The 20,080-nt window shown below is 37.4% G+C and overlaps 1 protein-coding gene across 3 annotated transcripts in view; it reads right to left on the minus strand.

The window, feature by feature from the left end:
- Positions 1-20,080, minus strand: part of SPAG6 (sperm associated antigen 6) — a 65,752-nt gene that overhangs the window by 30,958 nt on the left and 14,714 nt on the right. For all 3 annotated transcript variants that reach the window (XM_017867455.1, XM_017867453.1, XM_017867454.1), the window contains exons 3-4: positions 17,881-18,047; positions 14,245-14,428 (exon numbers count right to left, since the gene is read on the minus strand). In XM_017867455.1, coding sequence (XP_017722944.1) covers positions 14,245-14,428; positions 17,881-18,047 — 351 coding nt within the window. The remainder of the gene's footprint in view (positions 1-14,244; positions 14,429-17,880; positions 18,048-20,080) is intronic.

Consider the following 20,080-nt stretch of genomic DNA (forward strand, 5'->3'; position numbering starts at 1 on the left):
TTTTTATGGCTGCATAGTATTCCATGGTGTATATGTGCCACATTTTCTTAATCCAGTCTGTCACTGATGGACATTTGGGTTGATTCCAAGTCTTTGCTACTGTGAATAGTGTCGCAATAAACATACGTGTGCATATGTTTTATAGCATGCCTTATAATCCTTTGGATATATCCCCAGTAATGGGATGGCTAGGTCAAATGGTATTTCTAGTTCTAGATCCTTGAGGAATCACCACACTGTTTTCCACAATGGTTGAACTAAACCTTTTTTTTTTTTTTTTACTGCAAACTGTCAGAGGAAACTATCCAATAGCACCTTCATTATTCACAAATCATAATTAAAGTTGTTTATTGCATATATGTAGACAAAAATGTACAGTCGCCAAACTTGATGATCAGTTGTTTTTAATAAAGGAATAACTAGTTTTATTTGGCTGAGGAATAGCTCATTTTGAGTGAAGAAACTGAGGCAGCCTCCTCTGTGGTACTGTGACAAGGGAGGGGGAAGTGTCATCTTTTCACACTTCTCTGCCTCTCTCTGTTTTTCCATAATTATTTCCAATAACATTTATGAGGGTTATGTGCATACAATTTTTTGATCAGTAATAACATATAAAAACTTGGGGTGACAAGACTTTGCTTCTCACACAGTTGCATTTTCTTAAGAATTTCATTCTGTGCTGTTCTTGGAATCTGGGTTTTTGGTTTGTTTGTTTGTTTTCTTAAGAGCTAAGCTTGCAGTGATCTGTCAGTAACAGGCATGAGAAGTGTTACAATTTAAGTGGATCAAAATCTTCAACTTAGAATAATCAAAAACCTCAGTATGACTTTAGGTTTAAGTTTAAAACAAAAAGAGAACGTAAATTAAAAGGAGGACTTTTAAGATCAACAACATTCATAAGATTAGTACAATCTAAAGCTGCGTGAGTGGAACATTAGAAATGACTCCATGTTGACTGGAAGGGAAGAGAGCAGACAGGAATGTCCCTTAGCATAGCATAAGTATGGTTGTTACTAGGTAAATCAGACAAAAGTAATCTTGCTTTAACAGTGCCCCAGTGCCTTCAACCTCTCTCAATTATGTCATGGCTAGTTGTCTGTTTAGATCAGAAGTGGTCAATGCAAATGCCCACAGGGCCCGGGAAAGTAACTATAATAAATGAAGCCAGAGGATGCTTAGAAATAAAAATAAAAATAAGGTCAGGGAGCGGCAGAGCAGTAGTGAAGTGCAAAAGTCTAGGTACCATCTACAAGGGACAGCAGTTTCTGAGTTTCAGCCCAGTGTTGCCATGTAGGAATATAGATATAGGCCTACTGTTGTCAGGCCTTTTTGTTTTGTTTTGTTTTTAGAACACTGTGTGAGACAACATAGTGCTGGCCACATAAAACACATCCCTCTGTGGGCCTGCTGCAGCCTGAACCACCCCATTTTACAACCACAGGCTTAAATCTTACACCCTCTAAAACAGCCTGTGCGGGGCTTTCTGGGCATGGAAAGGTGATGCTCTTTCTACTTCTAATTTTTGAAGTCATGTTTGGGGTCACAGAGGAAAAACCACTATTGTGGTTACATACGAAAATTCAGAGAATTCTGAGAAATTAATAAAAACCTAAAAGTTGACTCATAAGAAAGGATTACTCTAAACATGATACTCAAATAATTTTTCAGCTCATAATGGAGATGTGAGACAGAATTTTAGCAAACAAGTGATCATGAGGACTCATAAAAGAATTCAAACTGAAGAAGTTCTCCAAAAGAAAAAAGAAAAAAATAAGTATCCAGCACACTAATTAAAAAACTCCTCTGGAACTCTAATCTCTTTAAACTTTATTGCTTTTAATTTTTTTCAAACAGTGCTTTTAACTGTTTCTAAGCCCTACAAAATTTATATTTTGTTTCATTAAAAAATACAAGAAAGTTATAAATTAATCATTTATTTGCAGTTAGGTGGCCCTATTTATCAGTTTGAAGATGGGCTGGGTTTTGCCATAAAATATACAGCTATATCACTTCAAAAGCTTTTGAAATAAAGCAGGTTAAAAAAAAAAACTACATTTTGCCTGGGTACGGTGACTCACGCCACTTTGGGATCCTATCACTTTGGGAACCTGAGGCAGGCAGATTGCTTGAAGCCAGGAGTTCAAAACCAGGTTGGGCAACAGCAAAACCCCATCTCTACAAAAAATACAAAAATTAGCCAGGCATGGTGGCAAGCACCTGTAGTTCCAGCTATTTGGGAGGCTTGAATCCAGGAGGCAGAAGTCTCTGTGAGCCAAGATCATATCACTTCACTTCAGCCTAGGCAAAAGAGCAAGACCCTGTCTCGAAAAAAACAACAAAAAAAACCCCTACATTTAAAATTGGCTGCCACTTATATGATATTAATGTTATGTTAATAATAATTCCTCATCCCATTCAACCAAATTTTTCATGATTGGGTGAAATTATAATAACAAATATGTTGCTGCAGTTACCACAGCTGGTTACTTACTGGTAACTCCAGTATGATTCTGGCAATAGCACTTCCAAAGTAAAAGAAATCTGCTGGCCAGGCACAGTGCCTCACTCCTGTAGTCCCAGCACTTTGGGAGGCCAAGGTGGGAGGACTGCTTGCATCCAGAGGTTCAAGACCAGCATGGGAAACATATAGAGACCCTGTCTCAACAAAAAAAATCAAAAATTAGCTGGACATGGTGGCATACGCCTGTAGTCTCAGCTACTCGGGAGGCTGAAGTGGGAGGATTGCTTGAGCCCAGGAGGTCGAGGCTGCAGTGAGGTGTGATCATGCCACTGTACTCAGCCTACGCAACAGAGCAAGACCCTGTCTCAAAAAAAAAGAAAAGAAAAATCTCTTTAGGTTTTGGTCTAACCCAGCTGTTTACAACTGGTTTAGTTATCTACTGCTATGTAACATCACACCAAATTTAGCAGCTTAAAACAGCAAACATTTATTATCTCATAGTTTCTGTAGGTCAAGAATCTAGGAGTGGCTTAGCTGCCGGGTTCAGGCTCAAGACCTATCACTCGGCTACAATCAAGAAGTCAACTGGGGCCGCAGTCAATTGAGGATGCGTGTCCAGGCACACTCGTGGGAGGGTTAAAGGGAATCTTTAGTTCCGCACCCTATGGGCCTCTACATAGGCTGCTCTTGATGAGGCTTCCCCCAAAGTGAGTGATTCAAAAGAGAAGACTGAAATGTCTTTTATAATCTAAGCCTGGACGTGGCATAGCATTGCCTCTACTATAGTGCATTGGTGCAATGGGGGAGGGGACTACACAAGGATGTGAATAAGAGGAGGCAGGCATCATGGAGGCCACTACCACAAAAAGCTTTGTTCTACACCGACACATCTGCGAGACAACATCCCTCCATAGGCAACAGTGACTCACTAGAGCTATCATTCTCAGCTGAGAGATTGACATCTCCAATTGCAGGTGGAAGTGAGAAAAGCATAAAGGGAGAATTTGCATATTACTATGTAAAAGTCTCCAGTGATTTTTATTTTCACACACACACAAATGTCATTTTTCCTACTCTCACCATTTCTATCTCGCTTCCCTCAACCCAGTCGTCGGAGCAATTAGTTTAACCCTAACACATGGGTTGAGTGTTTGAGCGCTTAAGGGTTAACATAAATACATACATTTGCTTTAAAGGCAAAATAATTCTGGCTCCTTTAAAAAGTCAAGTGAGTCAAACAAGTCATTGGCGTTAACAGGGCTTTAGTAAGAAATTACAATCAGCTGGGAGGGAAGGCGGCTCTCAAAGGACTCAAGTAAAAAGCAGCTTCAAAACATGGTAAGAAAAAAGTCAAGAAGTGGAGACCAGACAAAAGGAAAGTGAGAAAAAAAAAAAAAAAAAAAAGACTTGGTTATAGCCTTGAACAACAATAGGCTGAGGAAATTTGAAGTCATTTAGCTCCCACCCGCACCACTAATTCAGCATTAGACTTTTAACAGCTGAGACCAAGCTGAATAGAGTAACTCAAAACTACAGAGAGGGTCTGGAGTGTCCTGGTAAAGTAGAAAATAACTAAAATAATTGGAATTACATCTTTACAAAGTAATGCTTTTTGAATCTAGAAGTTATTTTGTTTTCCACCTGCTTTATATAGCATTTGCAACCATAGTTGTGGTTTCACTCTACCTGTAATTTTGCATTTTGCTTAAAAAAAAAAAAAAAAAAAAAACCTGCCCAGACTTCACCACTATGCAATGTATGCATGTAAGAAATCTGTACTCATGACCAGGCGCACTGGCTCATGCCTGTAATCCCAGACCTTAGGGAGGCGAAGTGGGCAGATCACCTGAGGTCAGGAGTTCAAGACTAACTTGGGCAACATGGTGAAACCCCATCTCTACTAAAAATACAAAAATTAGCCAGGCGTGGTGGCATGCACCTGCAATCTCAGCTACTCAAGAGGCTGAGGTGGGTGAATCGCTTGAACCCAGGAGGCGGAGGTTGCAGTGAGCTGAGATTGCACTACTGCACTCCAGCCTGGGCGACAGTCAGACTCTGTCTCAAAAAAAATAAAAAAACAAAGATCTGTACTTGTACCCTGTAAATATGTAACAACTTTTAATATACAAAAATAATTTTAAAAATAAATAATAGAAAAACAGTTTAAAAACCATGGAAAATGCATATGTTATTATTCAACTTCAATGGTATTCACTCTTTGCTCCAGCCCAGTGCTAGGTAAGAAGTCCCTGTCTTCAAGGAGCACAATCTGATAAAGAAGGCTAGACAGCAAAAGGCCACAGGTACTCTGATGGGATTCTCTAAAACAGGTAAAGGAGAGAGAAAACAGAAAGAGGAAATAAAAATAAAACATTGGGAGGGTAATATGTTGATGTCATGTTTTTATAAATGTGGTCCCTGATTAGCAGTGCTTGATGTGACTCCCCTGAGTGGTTCTCACACCCTCATGGGTTTCCACTGGCTACTTTTATTCCTGAGGATTCAGCTAACCCAACATTTTTAACAGTTGCCTAATATCCCACTGAGCAAATATGCCATCATTTACTTAACCAGTTTCCCACTTGAGGACATTTAATTAATTTTTGGTTTGGTTTTGTTGTTTGCTATTATATAGTATAATGAACCTGTTTTGCATTCAGATTACATATTAGTTATCTATTGTCATGTAACACACAACCCCAAACTGAGCAGCTTAAAACAACATCACTTATTATTTCAGAGTTTCTGTGGGTCAGGAACTCAGGAGCAGCTTAGCTAGGTGGTTGTGGCTCAGAATCACAAAGTTGCTGTCCAATTGTCAGCTGGGGCAGTCACCTGAAGGCCCACCTTGGGGAGGATCTGCTTCCAGCTCAATCCCATCATTGCTGGGAAGCCTCCGTTCCTTGCTGGCTGCTGGAAACCTCAGTTCTTCACCATGTGGACCTTTCCATAGGCTACCTAAGTGTCCACGTAACATGGTAGCCAGCTTCCCCTAGAGCAAGTGGCCCAAGAAAGATACAGTGCCCAAGACAGAAGCACTGATTTTTTTTTTCTTTTCTTTTTTTTATCCAGAGGCAGGATCTCACTCAGGACAGAGTGCAGTGGCACCATCATAGCTCACTGCAGCCGGAAACTCCTGGGCTCAAGTGACCCTCCTCATCCTCCCAAGTAGCTGCACACCACTATACTCAGTTAATTTTTGTGTTTTTTGTTTTTGTGTTTTTTTTAGAGATGATATCTCGCTATGTTGCCCAGGCTGGTCTCAAACTCCCAGCCTTAGGCAATCCTCCCACCTTGGCCTCTCAAAGTGCTGGGACTATAGGCATAAGCCACTGTGCCTGGCCTCTTATCTTTTATAACCTGCTCTCAGGAAGTGACATACCATGACTTCTGCTGGTCACACAGACCAGCCCTGGTATAATGCAGGAGAAGTCTAAACAAGGGTCTGAAAATCAGGACACATGATCTGGGAGGCTGGCTACTACAGTCATACACACACATACACACATGTCTACAAGTATACACACATGTATGGATGCAGACTTGTATACATGTATGCTTGTATACACGTATGTATAAACAAATATAACACGTCTTTTTAAGACCACAGGATTACCAGCACATTGCCTTTTAACAAATATCTACAAAGCATAGACACAGTAATTTCATGTGCTATCCAATAGAAATGTGGTCCACATTATGTGATTTAAAACTCGAAATTAGCCACACTTTAAAGGTAAAAAGAAATACGTGAAAATAATTTTAATATACTTTAACACAATATATCTGAAATATAATTTCAACATGCAATCAATGTTTTAAACCTTTAGTGAGATATTTTACATTTTTTCACACTAAGCCTTGGAATCTAGGGTGTATGTTGCACTTACAGCATTTCTCAATTCAGCCACTACATTTTCATCAGAAATGCTAAGTATTTAGATTTCAAAAAGTTTACAGTTGAAAAGGTAGATTCACATATCCAAGTTGCTCCAATTATACCTACAAATTTTTAAATAAGTTGAGTATCATTTTTTAATTTTACATTAATTAAATGGCAATAAAATCAAAAATGTAGCTCCTCAAAGTGCACTAGCCTCAGTTCAAGTGTGCAAAAGTCCCAGGTGAATAGAGGCTACCATACTGCTAACACTGTAGTGTGAGATCAAAGGGGATCTAGAGAAATGATCTATGGCTAGTTATAGCACAGTGACACCATAAACGCTAGAGGTCCTATCTTTGAAAATCCTTTGAGGTGGCGGGGCATGGTGGCTCACACCTATAATCCCAGGACTTTGGGAGGCCGCGGAGTGTAGATCACAATGTCAGGAGTTCAAGACGAGCCTGGAAAACATAGTGAAAACCCGCCTCTACTAAAAATGCAAAAATTAGCCAGGCGTAGTGGTGGGCACCTGTAATCCCAGCTACTCGGGAGGCTGAAGCAGGAGAATCGCTTGAACCCGGGAGGCGGAAGTTGCTGAGATGGCGCCATTGCACTCCAGCCTGGGCAACAAGCGCAAAACTCCGTCTCAACAAAAAAGAAAAAGAAAAGAAAAAAGAAAATCCTTTGAGGCAATTAAACTTATTCCATACTTTTAGAGCAAACTGGTTCATTCATCTAAAACCCTGATAAGAGCAAACCAAGCTCCAAAAATTAACTGTGCAAAATCAGTCAGCTAACATGATGAAAATACACCTCCTATTTTCCTGTAGACTGTGGATTTAAAAATCTATGGGAAAATAAGATGATGAACATGTCTTATCTCAAGGTACAATTCTTATGCTAACCAAGTCCTGAGCTTCTAATAGCAAACTCTCTTGTAGATATTTGTAAAACGCTCAATTGGAGTACTCTCAAATTTCAATCAAATACATTTTGCTTCATGTATTTCTAGAAATTCAAATGTAAATAAAAGTGGGTTCCTCCCCCCAATATCAAAAATGTATTAGGCAGATTTACAGGCCAGTGACTGGAAAACAAACTAAGTTCAAGAAACAATAGAGAAACATGTCATGGTGCATTGTTCAAACTTGGTTTATTTCCAAACCACCAGTATACAAAATATCCTTCTCTTTATCCACTCAGCACACATACACTTGACATTTCTCCCACAGGTATTTGCATAAAGCCAAAAACAAAGATTTAAACTACAAGAATTGTAGGTGTTATCAGGTAGAGGAGGTGTTTTGTAGGACAAAGCACTTTCCTTCCTCTTACTACTGCATGTATCACTTCCTCCTGTATTTCTAAGCCAAGGACTGTTCAGTTGTTATCTGGATGTAACAAAGTTCTTGAGAAAGTAAAGATTCCTCTTTTTGCCATTGTACAAAAAAATGTAACTCGTAATTCATCTTTTTCTTTTTTTGAGACAGGGTCTTGCTCTGTTGCCCAGGTTGGAGTTCAGTGGCACAATCATAGCTCACTGCTGCCTCAACATCCTGGGCTCAAGTGATCCTCCCACTTCAGCCTCCCACATAGTTGAGACCACAGGTGCACACCACAACATCTGGTGAATTTTTTTATTTTATTTTACTTTTACAGACAGGGTTTCACTATGTTTCACAGACTGGTCTTGAATTCCTGGGCTCAAGTGATCCTCCCACCTCAGCCTCCCAAAGTATTAGGATTACAGGCATGTGCCACTGTGCCCAGTTATAATTCATCTTTCATTTACTCTAATGTATAGTCACCCAATGCATTATATATGCTTTTTAATATAGTATTGTACATTGTGTCAATGTTTGTCTACATGACCTTCATGCTCATCTGTATTAATTTTTCTGCCTTAGATTATAAAGTCCCACACATGAGGTCTTAGTCAATTTATTTTACTTTATACAGTTGGAAAGATATGGGAACACAGACATAAATGCCTCAAGTACACTTTGATGATTACCATGATGATGACATTGTTAAATAAATTGATTGCTAGCCTCATATAAAAAGTTAGAGGCATGAGTAACTTAGGAATCTGAGCTTATATGTTACGTTTTGTTGCTCCAGATTCTAAGTTAAAAAAAATTAGAAGATTTTATTAGCCAAGAGTTCCCAACTAAAAATATTACAAGAGGGGCTGGGCACAGTGGCTCAAGCCTGTAATCCCAGCACATCGGGAGGCCAAGGCGAGCGGATCACGAGGTCAGGAGATCAAGACCATCCTGGCTAACGGTGAAACCCCATCTCTACTGAAAATACAAAAAATTAGCCGGGCGTGGTGGCGGACACCTGTAGTCCCAGCTACTCGGGAGGCTGAGGCAGGAGAATGGTGTGAACCCAGGAGGTGGAGCTTACAGTGAGCCGAGATCATGCCACTGCACTCCAGCCTGGACAACAGAGCAAGACTCCGTCTCAAAAAAAAAAAAAAAAATTACAAGAAACAAAAATACAAAAGAATCACAACTTTTTTACCAGCACACAAACTGAACCCTAAAAATAACCAACCAATTAGTAACTACCAAGTAAAACAAGGTTATAATTAATTAAAATGTTCTTTTGTTTAGCACATTTGGTCTCTATGCCCAAAGAACATAGAGGGATATTTATTTTCACTTTATATCTTTTTCACTAGCACCTAAAATAATACAAATATATTTGTGAAAATAAGTGTTAGGATCAAAATAAATGAAATATATAATATATGTTATCCCACATACCTCATTTGCCTCTATGTTTGTGTTCCTCAACCCCCACAATAGAAAAAAAAAGATATAAAAAGAAAGATAAAGAAGTAAAATATGTTACTGGAACCAACCGAAATCTAAAGGCGTCAGTAAAGACGGCTGTCTGCAGGCCTTTAAAACAATTTTTAATTACCAGGCTCTAGTCCCTTCTCCCCATCCATTCTCCCTCTAAGAAAAACCAAAGTCCTTAGCTGTTATCTCTGATATTTGTCACGAATATTTGGGTTTTTTAAAAGTTAATTACTTTGAAAATTGCTAAGACTAGATTTTGTGTTCTCACCATAAATAAGTAGGTGAGATTTTTTAATTAATTACTGCTTCCTAAGCCTGTTCCGCACATTTAAGCTATTGATATCTGTACATGGGTGGCATAAGAAGAATATTCACAAAAATTCTGAATTTTAAACTTTTGATTTTATCATTTAATCATTTGATATAAGATAGAAAACAATCGGGCTGCCAGCTCATCTTGAGACCTTGCTTACATTATCTATCTAGTAAAAAGGATACAATCGACTCAATGTTTCCGTCATGTCCACATCAGCCAGCCCCTGCAAGCACTGCTCATCTCTGGCACAGCAAGTTCATCTCCCAACTGCCACAGAGCTGGACAGAAATCAGGTCCACAAGAGCAGGAAGAGTCAACCAGGTAGAAAACAGCCAACAGAGATTAGAAACAGAGGTATCTGGCAAGACTTTCAGATATTACAAGGAGCCAAAAAAGAATGATGAGATCTTGTACACTTTCCTCCCTCACAGTGTAAAATGCAAGAATCTCTGAAAGTGCTGAGCAGTTGCCAAGCAGTTCCAGCATAAACTGCTGTGTGACCAGAATAAATCCTTTAACCTCTCTACTTCAGTCTCATCATCTACATGACAATCATATCAATAATTTAAAAGTTGTAGAATGTCTAATCAAATGTATTCCTCTTTGCCAGGCTTGAGATAAGCCAAAGTTTACCGCAAAGAAACACCTTTTTTTTTTTTTTTTTTTTAGCTAAAGCTCCCAAAATAAACACTTAAAAATCATTTTTGAGCCCAAATGTGGAAGACCATTCACACAAAACACTTCCACACACTTGCAGCCAGGCTGCTGCTCTCACCTCAGTCCCAAGTGCTGTCATTGTGGCCCCTGTCTCCACAGAAGGCCATTCATTGGAAGCACTCTCCACAGAGCTGCAGGACTTCAGTCACAAGGCCTGAGGGAGGCTGCTGGGGACCAGGGGAGGAAGGCCTGGGACCTCCTGCAGCAGACTCCCTCACCCACCTGAGGCAGCTGAGCCATCAGCTGAGAAAGCCCAGTGGCTGGGGAATCCCACCATCCCTCCTTCCTTGCCCATCACGCTTCCAGCTGGCACAGGCTCTCGAGGCACCCTTTCCAAAAGCAAGACTATTCCTTGGAAACAGTGACAGATTTCATATTGGTTGAATAAATAAATATGTTAATAGAATAACTATACAAATATATCTATGTACAAAACTGCACTTGTGCCCCTTACATTTATACAAACTTTTTAAAGTTTAATTTATAAAGTGGGCATGGTAAGAGATTAACAACAATAGCTAATAATAAAAGAGAACAATTATAACAATAGACTAAAAGAAGTTGTGTGAATGAGGAAACAAAAGAAGAATTCTGCAGAGTGGGAAAGGGTTACAAAAAGTAAGAAAAGAGAAAGCCAATCTGAGAAGAATTTTACCTCAGCTGTCAGTAAGGAGCAGGAAAAACTAGAAAGAAATCACTTATTTATCTGCAAAGTCAGAGGTAAACATTGCCATGTGTATTCAATAACTGGTGATTCAATCATAAAATGTAATGATATGATTTGTACACAGTTGGAAAAAAAAAAACCCCACCATTCTGCTTGTCAGCCCAAAGTTCCCTTTGTTTGTCTGTAAAATGCTTCAAAATCTATACATAGAAATAAGTTTTAGAAGTTGTATTTTTCAAATAAGGAAAAGTCAGGTAATGCCCACTGGCTTCTCTCTATAATTATTTTAATTGTGTTTCCTATACACAGAACTTTTTCCTTCTATTGCCCTTAAAGGTACACATTATTTCTTTTGCATCTCAATTTAAGGTTTATATTTCTTAAACTGTCTAACAAACAGTTTTCCACTAATATTCATTAATCTCAATATATTTTGCTTTTAGGAAATCATAAAGAAATTAGGTTATTTTCAAAAAACAAACAAAACAAAAGCCGGATGTGGTGGCTCACGCCTGTAATCCAGCACTTTAGGAGGCCGAGGCAGGCGGATTATGAGGTCAGGAGTTCGAGACCCGCCTGACCAACATGGTGAAACCCCGTCTCTACTAAAAATACAAAAATTAGCCGGGCATGGTGGGGTGCCCCTGTAATCCCAGCTACTCAGGAAGCTGAAACAGGAGAATCCCTTGCACCTGGGAGACGGAGGTTGCAGTAAGCCGAGATCGCACCACTGCACTCCAGCCTGGGTGACAGAGCAAGACACTATCTCAAAAAAAAAAAAAAAAATCAGGTTATTTGGAGGTAAATCCTCCATTTTCATTGATATGGATGTGAGTGATGACTTTTATTGTTTACTAAGTAATAATTCCCTTTCCTTCTGAGAAATCTATGCAATAATGTCTTCTGGGAGCTTCTGGGTCTCAGGCCCCTAACTACTGTGAAATATTGAAATTACAGTGGAAATTCCATGTGGGAGCCAGAATATAGCAGAATTTGGAATGGGACCCCTAAGATAGATCCTGTTTATGAACTATAATCATTTTGCCCCAGACTCAACAAAATGAAGGGGTGGAAATGTTATCTATGGGGCACCTGCTTCAGAGAGTATCTATACAGTTGTCCCTCAAAGCTCTTTTCCAAAGATCATGTTACAATCTGTAATGTGTCCCTCTGGCATAAAAAAAACTTACTAAATATACTCTTGTAGTTTCCCATGATAACCAGCTTTTGATTTAAAACCCTGCTGTAGTTTTCTCAATCAACATGTACTAAACAATAGTCTTAAGGTAAACATATTTGGAAAATCAAAGTCTAGATTTAAGAAAATAATTTAATAATTTGTAATTTAATTTTTAATAATTCTAAGCATGACAACAGTTGTCTTTTTCAACTTGCCTTTATACTGTTTTATTTCTATTTTGTCTGTAATAATGTCACCATTTTAAGAACCAAATTAAATATAACCATAGGAGAGCCTCTTCCTGTTTCTGTTTTGAAGTTTTTCTTCAATACTGTTTCAGGAAGTATTTAGTGAAGCTGTATGGTATAGTAGTTAACATAGGCTTTGGAGTCAGACAGACTCAAATTCCAGTTCCACCATTAATATAATTTTGGATATCCTTTCTAAAGTACACTTTATTTCTCCATTTAACAGGGAGAGTAATACCTACCCAAGGGTAACTGCAATCAAAATGAGATAATGAGTCTGAAGCACACAGCACAGAGCCAGGCATATACTAATTACTCAATACATAGCAGCTAATATTTTAGACATAGACACACACTGAAAATCTGGAACATGAAGAAAAAATTCCTTAATTTTACCACCTTAGGAAAACAAACACAACTTTTTTGTAATTATATCCACATAAAAAGTTATTTTTACATTATTATAATTGTAATACACAATTTTAAATCTTTTTTAACATTATAATCACTTTTCCATGTTACCATGCAGGTTCATAATTACCTTTTAAATTTATTGCCTGAGATTTCATTAAGTTCCATAATTTATCCACTAAATTTCTGTCAAATATTTGAGGTGTTTACAAATCATGCTATAATAACATTTTCATGAATCTATAGCTTTTCCACCCTGTGGAATTCTTTCCTTAGGATGAATTCTCAAAGCAGGCTTCTTTAGGGTAGCCATGATCTATTTCACAACTTTAATAGTTTTGTCAAACTGCTCTCCACCAGTTTATACAATTTGTAGTTCCTCCACCAGTGTGCACGCATGTCATATTGTCCACTCTAACCTTCAGTATTAATACTAATATGTTACATTTACTGAGTATTTCCATATGCCAAGCACTGATCTAAGTGCTTTACATGTATCACATCATCATCCTCACAACAAATCTCCAGTGTAACCACTATTAGTCATCCTCTTCCGCAGATGAGGAAGCTAAGGCTCAGAAAGTTTATAAGCCATGTCCAAGGTCACACAGCAACTAAATGGTAGTATCTAAACTAAACTCAGACCCTGTCTAATGCCACGGTGCTCTTAATCACCTGGCTATATTGCTGCTTTACTCTTCTGCCACCACCCTCCACTCATATAACAGGTTAAAAAGATCTTCATTGATGTTTTCATATACAATTTGTTGATTACTAGCAAAGCTGATCATTTTTACATATGTTTATTTTAAAACTGTATTTTCGTCTTATGTTATTTATTCATAAGCAACTTCTGTAAAGTGATGGGGAAAATTATGTTCCTCATGTACTTTTTACCAATTGGGTGCATCGACACAATCCTCTCACAAGAGGCCTAGGTCCCTTCTTGATGACCCCACTGAGCTGTCAGTTTATAGGAGAACATGCTCCTTCTCTTCTTCCTGCCCAGTATGAGTTGAATACCAATATTTTCCAGAAAGTTATGTCTATATCTCCTCAACATCACTCACTCATGATACGTCTCCTGGTTGGTTTGGAACTCCCTATCATGAATGGGCAGGAAGACCAAATGACCCCAATTGTTTAGGGTGACTAACTAAAACAATTTTTTATTAGGTTGGTGCAAAAGTAATTGGGGTTTTTGCTATTAATGGCAAAACCACTTTTGCACCAACCTAATAACTGAACCAATTTACCAAGGCCTTTGAGACTCAAGCCCACTCTCCCATCCCCTGCCACCCCTCTCTCCTTTTCTCCACCTCTTCAAATTTCCCTTCTGTAAGGTAAAGACTGAAATATATAAGGTTTTTCTGTTTGTTTGTGAATATATGATCCAAACAACTTGGCCATCATTCAAAATGTACTTCTCATCACATACAGAAACATCATTAAAACCCCATCTACGGTTTACTAAGCAAAACTGGATTTACCTAATAAATCTGAATTGTAATAATCCTATTTTAAAATACGCTCGTGCATAGTTTAAATTACCTGCATTATGTCTTGCAATATATCTAAGTGCCCAGGCTGCAGCCTCCTTGACTCCAGGGTCAAAATCTTCCAAGCATATGACCAGTGTATCCAGTGCTCCACAATCAACTATTGCCTGAGCTAGCTGAGGAGAATGTTTACCAACCGCTCGTAACACAAAGGCAGCTGCTTTCTTGTAGAAGCGCTACAAGGGTCAAATAGACAAAACTCAAAATGAATTGAGTACTTAGAAAAACCAAAATCTAAAATAGACCAAAACTAACATAAAAATAACATTAATGTAAATAAAGCTCAACAGCTTTTGAATATAAAAGATGAAAACATCCTGCAAAATAATTTTGATTATTTGATGTGCCCTCATTGCTTCTGTTCAGTAACTAAACTGAAAACAAGGTAGGTTTTACATTGTATTTCAAATGTTTTATCCTGAAGCGTGCATTTGGAAATTGTATAAAATTATAAACATACTTTCCACAAATTCATAAAATAATGAGATTTTATGTATCTATACAATACAATACCAAAATGTATTGTTTGACCCTTGGGAACTCTTAGATCATTAGCATGTGCAACTAAGCTCACTGTCAACTGACCAATTCATTTCCTTTACTTGCCCTCAGTCTTTAAGCATGGTAGGCCTTTCATGACCTCAACTAATCTTTCTGGTGTCCCCAATTATTCTGAAGTAACAACCATGTTCCAAAATGTGCTTACAATCATCAAATAAACATAAAGGCAAAACATTCATGACATATTTTAAAACTTTTCCTGTCAAATAAATCAACCAAACAATGGGATATAAGTTATTTTCTCTAGAAATGCTTTTTTTTAAGATAAAAGCAAATTACTTACCATTTTGTAAATTTTAAATACTGCTTCATATTTATATTTCCTATAGATACATTGTGTCTGACTAAGGAATGAGTAAATGAAACTAAAACACAAGACTAACATGTTTCTCTTCACATTGCTAAAAAAATTAAATATATAGGAAATATGTGGCTGTGACACTCACTATGGTTTTATGCTTAGCATAATGACACAGTGATGGTCTCCTCTTTCTGTTATTAATAAAACCCACTTAATCCCCTATTTTACATTCTAAGTTTCTATTTCTTCACAGTGACTACTAAAAAGTGACTAGTTGACTACAGCACCTGTTTTGAAAGCATTCTATTCACTTAGACTATAATATTGATACAATGAAAATTACAGGAGAAAAAAACACATCGAGTATATCTTAAACATAGTATACCTTAAAAATCAGTATATGTTGCTAATATAAGAAACATGCTATGTTAGTACTGATGTTTTTGATTTGACATATTTTCTTTAGTTTCTTAAATTATATAAGTAACCAAATTTCTACTAATTTACTCTAAATATTACTGTAGAGCTTTGAAGTAGATTCCCATAGATTATTTTCTTACAAATGTGGGGAAAAAATGGTGATATATTTATTTTCATTACCTTAGCTAATTTGACTTTTTATAGTGCAGAATTATCAAATTTACAGACCATTTATGGGTATCAATAGTCACTATTAATTACAGTGCCTATAACTCACACTTTCTGATCTCATTCCCTCTTTCTCCTAATTTTCACTTCTCCAAAATTCCTAACACTCTTCTCTTCCATTCCCCAACAAAAAAAAAGCCAAAAAAAAAAAAAAACAGCAAAACCACAGGACTTTGTACCTATAAAGAGGAGATTAAATCTCCTGTGAGAAATGACTTAAAGGCTGGAAGGTGAGGGAGACAGAAGCTGGTGCAAAGGCTTCGTGTTTTCACTGCCTCCTCTCTTTTCTGCTCTAGTGTTTTGTCTCTCTACAACTAATTAACATTCATTCAACTTAGAAAACTTCTACTGAAAATCTTCTACGTGGGATACCAGAATACAGACTCTGCTCTCAAAAGAAAGAGCTAAGAGTCCAAGAGGAAGAAAGTCCAACAGTATTTGATGATAGAAGGAATATCCACAAGAAAAATAAAATTTCTGTGACTCCTTGTAGAGCTATAACAGGCATTAGTAAGTGACTCTCTGATCTATAAACATAAGGCAAATTTCTGCACCATTAGGATTTATTTTTATTCTGGCAAAATACACACAACATAAAATTTACCATTTTAACCATTTTAAAGTATACAATTTGGTGGCATTTAGTGCATTCACAATGTTGTGCAACCATCACCACTGTCTAGTTCTAGACTATTATCATCACCCCAACAAGAAACTTCTTACAAATAAAGCAGTCACTTCCCATTCCCTTCTCCTTCCAGCCCCTGGCAACCACTAATCTGCTTCTGTCTCTATGGATTTGCATATTCTGGATAGTTCATATAAATGGAACCATACAATCTGTGGCCTTTTGTGTCTGGCTTCTTGCACTTAGCATAATGTTTTTATGGGTCATCTGTGGTGTAGCATTTATCAGTACTTTATTCCTTTTGTGACTAATAATCCATCGTATGGATACACAACATTTCGTTTACCCATTCATCTGTTGATCGATTTAGGTTGCTTTCACCTTTTGGCTATTGTGGATGCTGCTGCTATGAACATTTGTGTGCAGGCTTTGCTGAAGCATCTGTTTTCAATTCTTTTGGATATATAACTAGGAATAGAATTGCTGAGCCACGTGGTAACAAATGTTTCACTGACTGCGGACCTGCCAAAGTGTTTTCACAGTGGTTGCCCCCATTTTACATTCCTACCAGCAATGTATGAAAGTTCCAATTTCTCCATGTCTTTACCAACACTTGTTATTTTCTTTTTATTTTTTGTTATGGCCACCCTAGAAGGTATGAAGGATACCTCATTGTGGTTTTGATTTGCATTTCTTAATGACTAATGCTGTGGAGCATTAGTTTGTACATACTATTTGGAGAAATGTCTATTTAATTCCTTTGCCCATTTTTCAATTGGCTTGTCTTTTTGTTACACAAATAGGAATTTAATCCCAAAGATATGTCAAGAAAGCTCTATCCCTAGGTTACGATAAACTACCAGAATAGAATGAACAGTCCAAAACCTATCTACAGGTGGTCCTTAACTACTGTGAAAACCAAATAGCTGGCACTGTATAGAAATAGAAAGTGGTACCAGATAGGAGGGGAAAAAATGGGGCACTTTTAGGTAGTGCTTAACAGAGTTGACATGCCTATAACTTGGTAAAAAAAGATTTCTCAAACCTTCCATTACACATACTTATTCTCTTCCTCTTTTTGGTTGCTTCTCTAGCCCTTGCCTCAAGGCTGTCTCTCACTATTTCCTTTAACTTGGTTTCACCAGCATATAAGGATTGCTGAGATCAACTATTTGCCTAGGGTCTACATACTTCCCTAAGACAGATCCGATAGCATTGTTTAAAACTCCCATATATAGAAATACTGCTTTATGTATAATTATCCCCTAAAAAATCTGTTTTCTCCTTATATTATCAATAATAGATAAATGGTGGTTATCGGCACCAAAGCAAAATACCCTAAAAATACGATTACATGCAGCTCAGAGAATTGGAGATTGTGTTAACCCCCTAATAATTCTGATGCCTACAGGCTTGCAACTGTATCCAAACTGTCACATTTTTAAAGATCTAAAACAAAAAACATATAACTAGTTTTTTAAAATTCTTACATTCTGTTCTGCCAATGAATAAACAAGCTGTGGAAGAATGTCACACTTCACAACAGCTTCTGCTAGGTCATCATTATAATTGGCCAGTCTCCCAAGAGCCAAAGCAGCAGTCTGTTGAATTGTTGGGACCACATCCAGAAGAAGAGTTCTCAGCAAAGACATTACACCTGAGTTAAATTAGGAAAGAATAGAAGTCAGAAAATTAAAATTAAAAGCAAAATACAATTTGGCATATATGCAGACAGTAAAATAAAGGGAAAAAATCAGTAAAAACAAAACTATTCACTAAAAACTAATGGAAATTTAGAAGTACCTAACTGGCCAAGACACAGAATAATACAAGCTATAATTATTAAACATGCAGTACAGCATGGAAATAAGAAAGGCTTTGGATTTAGGTAACAATCCCTGATTCAGCAAGTCCTGTCTATATTACCTGATAGGGTTATCATGAGGCATGCAGAGAAAGATTGTAGACTATGCTATGATGTCTAGCACAAAAAAGATAGGGCTCCCCCCAGACTTTGCAAATCTTATCTTTCAAGGCTTATTTCAAGGCCTCACCTGCATATTATCTCCAAATAAATGTCTTGGAGATAAGGAAGCGTATTACTAGTGCTCATCATATTCATCCAAGGGTTGAATGCATAGTAGGTATATCATCATCATCACCACAACAGCAACAAAGTAAAAGTAGCTTATATTTATCAAGGACGTATTATATATAAGCACTGTTCTAAGGACTTTTTTCCATAATAACTCATTTAACTTTTATAACAAAACTATGAAGCAGGCCCTACTATTATGTCTCTTTTACAGATGAGAAAATTGAGGCTGAGAAAGGTTGTCACACAACTAATGAATGGTGAAGCAAGGTTATATACTTCATACATTTTTCATTGATAATTGTTAAAGAACACATATTGAAAACTGAGGAGGTGGGAAGAGAGATACCAATAGTATTCGTATTGTGGTCATTATACTGGATATTCCAGCTCTTTCTATTAACTTTGCCTTACTGTAAAATCTGCAAAAGAGTCAACTGCCATTTCTGTTTTAATGATGCTGTTTTAGTCTAAGATTACAAGAAAGGTAATGACAGAATTCAAACTATAACAAAGTACCCCTTGACTTTCTACACTTTAATTTACACCAGTCTAGTCAATTAGATATCATTAAATCTTTTCTTTAAAAACGTATCCCAGTTATACACAAAAGCAAATATTACCAGTATTCTTTTATAGTATTATATGCAGAAACATTTGAAATAGAACAAAAAGAAAACATTTACAGTAACATCTAAACACTTGATCTTAGCCAAAGGCCGAGAAGCCATTATAGTAATACTTAGGATTAGACTAAAATAAAAGAGTACTAGCAAATAACGTAAGCAGAGAGCAGTGATGCTTATCACAGACACATTTAATGATGTGACCTATGGATTTTCCTAGTTTCCGGTTTTACTTAGTCATTAGTTTTGTACCTAAGTTGACTAGGTTAGATCATCTTCTATCACCTTTGCAGGTGTGAATACCACGAAGGCTGGTTAGCACTGCAGACACACAGAGCCCCCTGCCCACACTTGGGTCATAGCTCATGTTCAACACATCCAGTGTTCATGGGTGTTGCTTATATATTATTATCTATACTGTTTGCTAGAGATAATTTCTGAAATATCTTACAACAAAAGTTTAAAGCACAGAACAAGGTATTAGCATGACTACTCAATGGTAACATGGGTTATTTCAGGAAAGGTGGATTTAAAACAATTGTCCATCTCTTTGTAGTTTGCTTTATTACTTCATTCATTGTTGTTGTTGGTTTTTTACTGAGTAAAATACAAATAAAACAAAAATTACCATTTTAACCATTTTTAAGTTTACAGTTCAGTGGAGTTAAGTACATCCACAATGTGTGACCATCACCACTAACTGCCAAACTGTTTTCCCCAGCAGCTCAGCCACTTTACATTCCCATCAGTAAAGTACCAAGGTTCCAATTTCTCTACATCCTTACCAGCACTTGTAATTTTCCATTTTAAAAAAAATAACAGCAGGCTGGGCGTGGTGGCTCACGCCTGTAATCCCAGCACTTTGGGAGGCCAAGGCGGGCGGATCACGAGGTCAGGAGATCGAGACCACCCTGGCTAACACAGTGAAACCCCGTCTCTACCAAAAATACAAAAATAATTAGCCGGGCA

This window comes from Rhinopithecus bieti, unplaced genomic scaffold (genome assembly GCF_001698545.2).
Source record: "Rhinopithecus bieti isolate Rb0 unplaced genomic scaffold, ASM169854v2 scaffold_3041, whole genome shotgun sequence".
Lineage (NCBI taxonomy): Eukaryota > Metazoa > Chordata > Mammalia > Primates > Cercopithecidae > Rhinopithecus > Rhinopithecus bieti.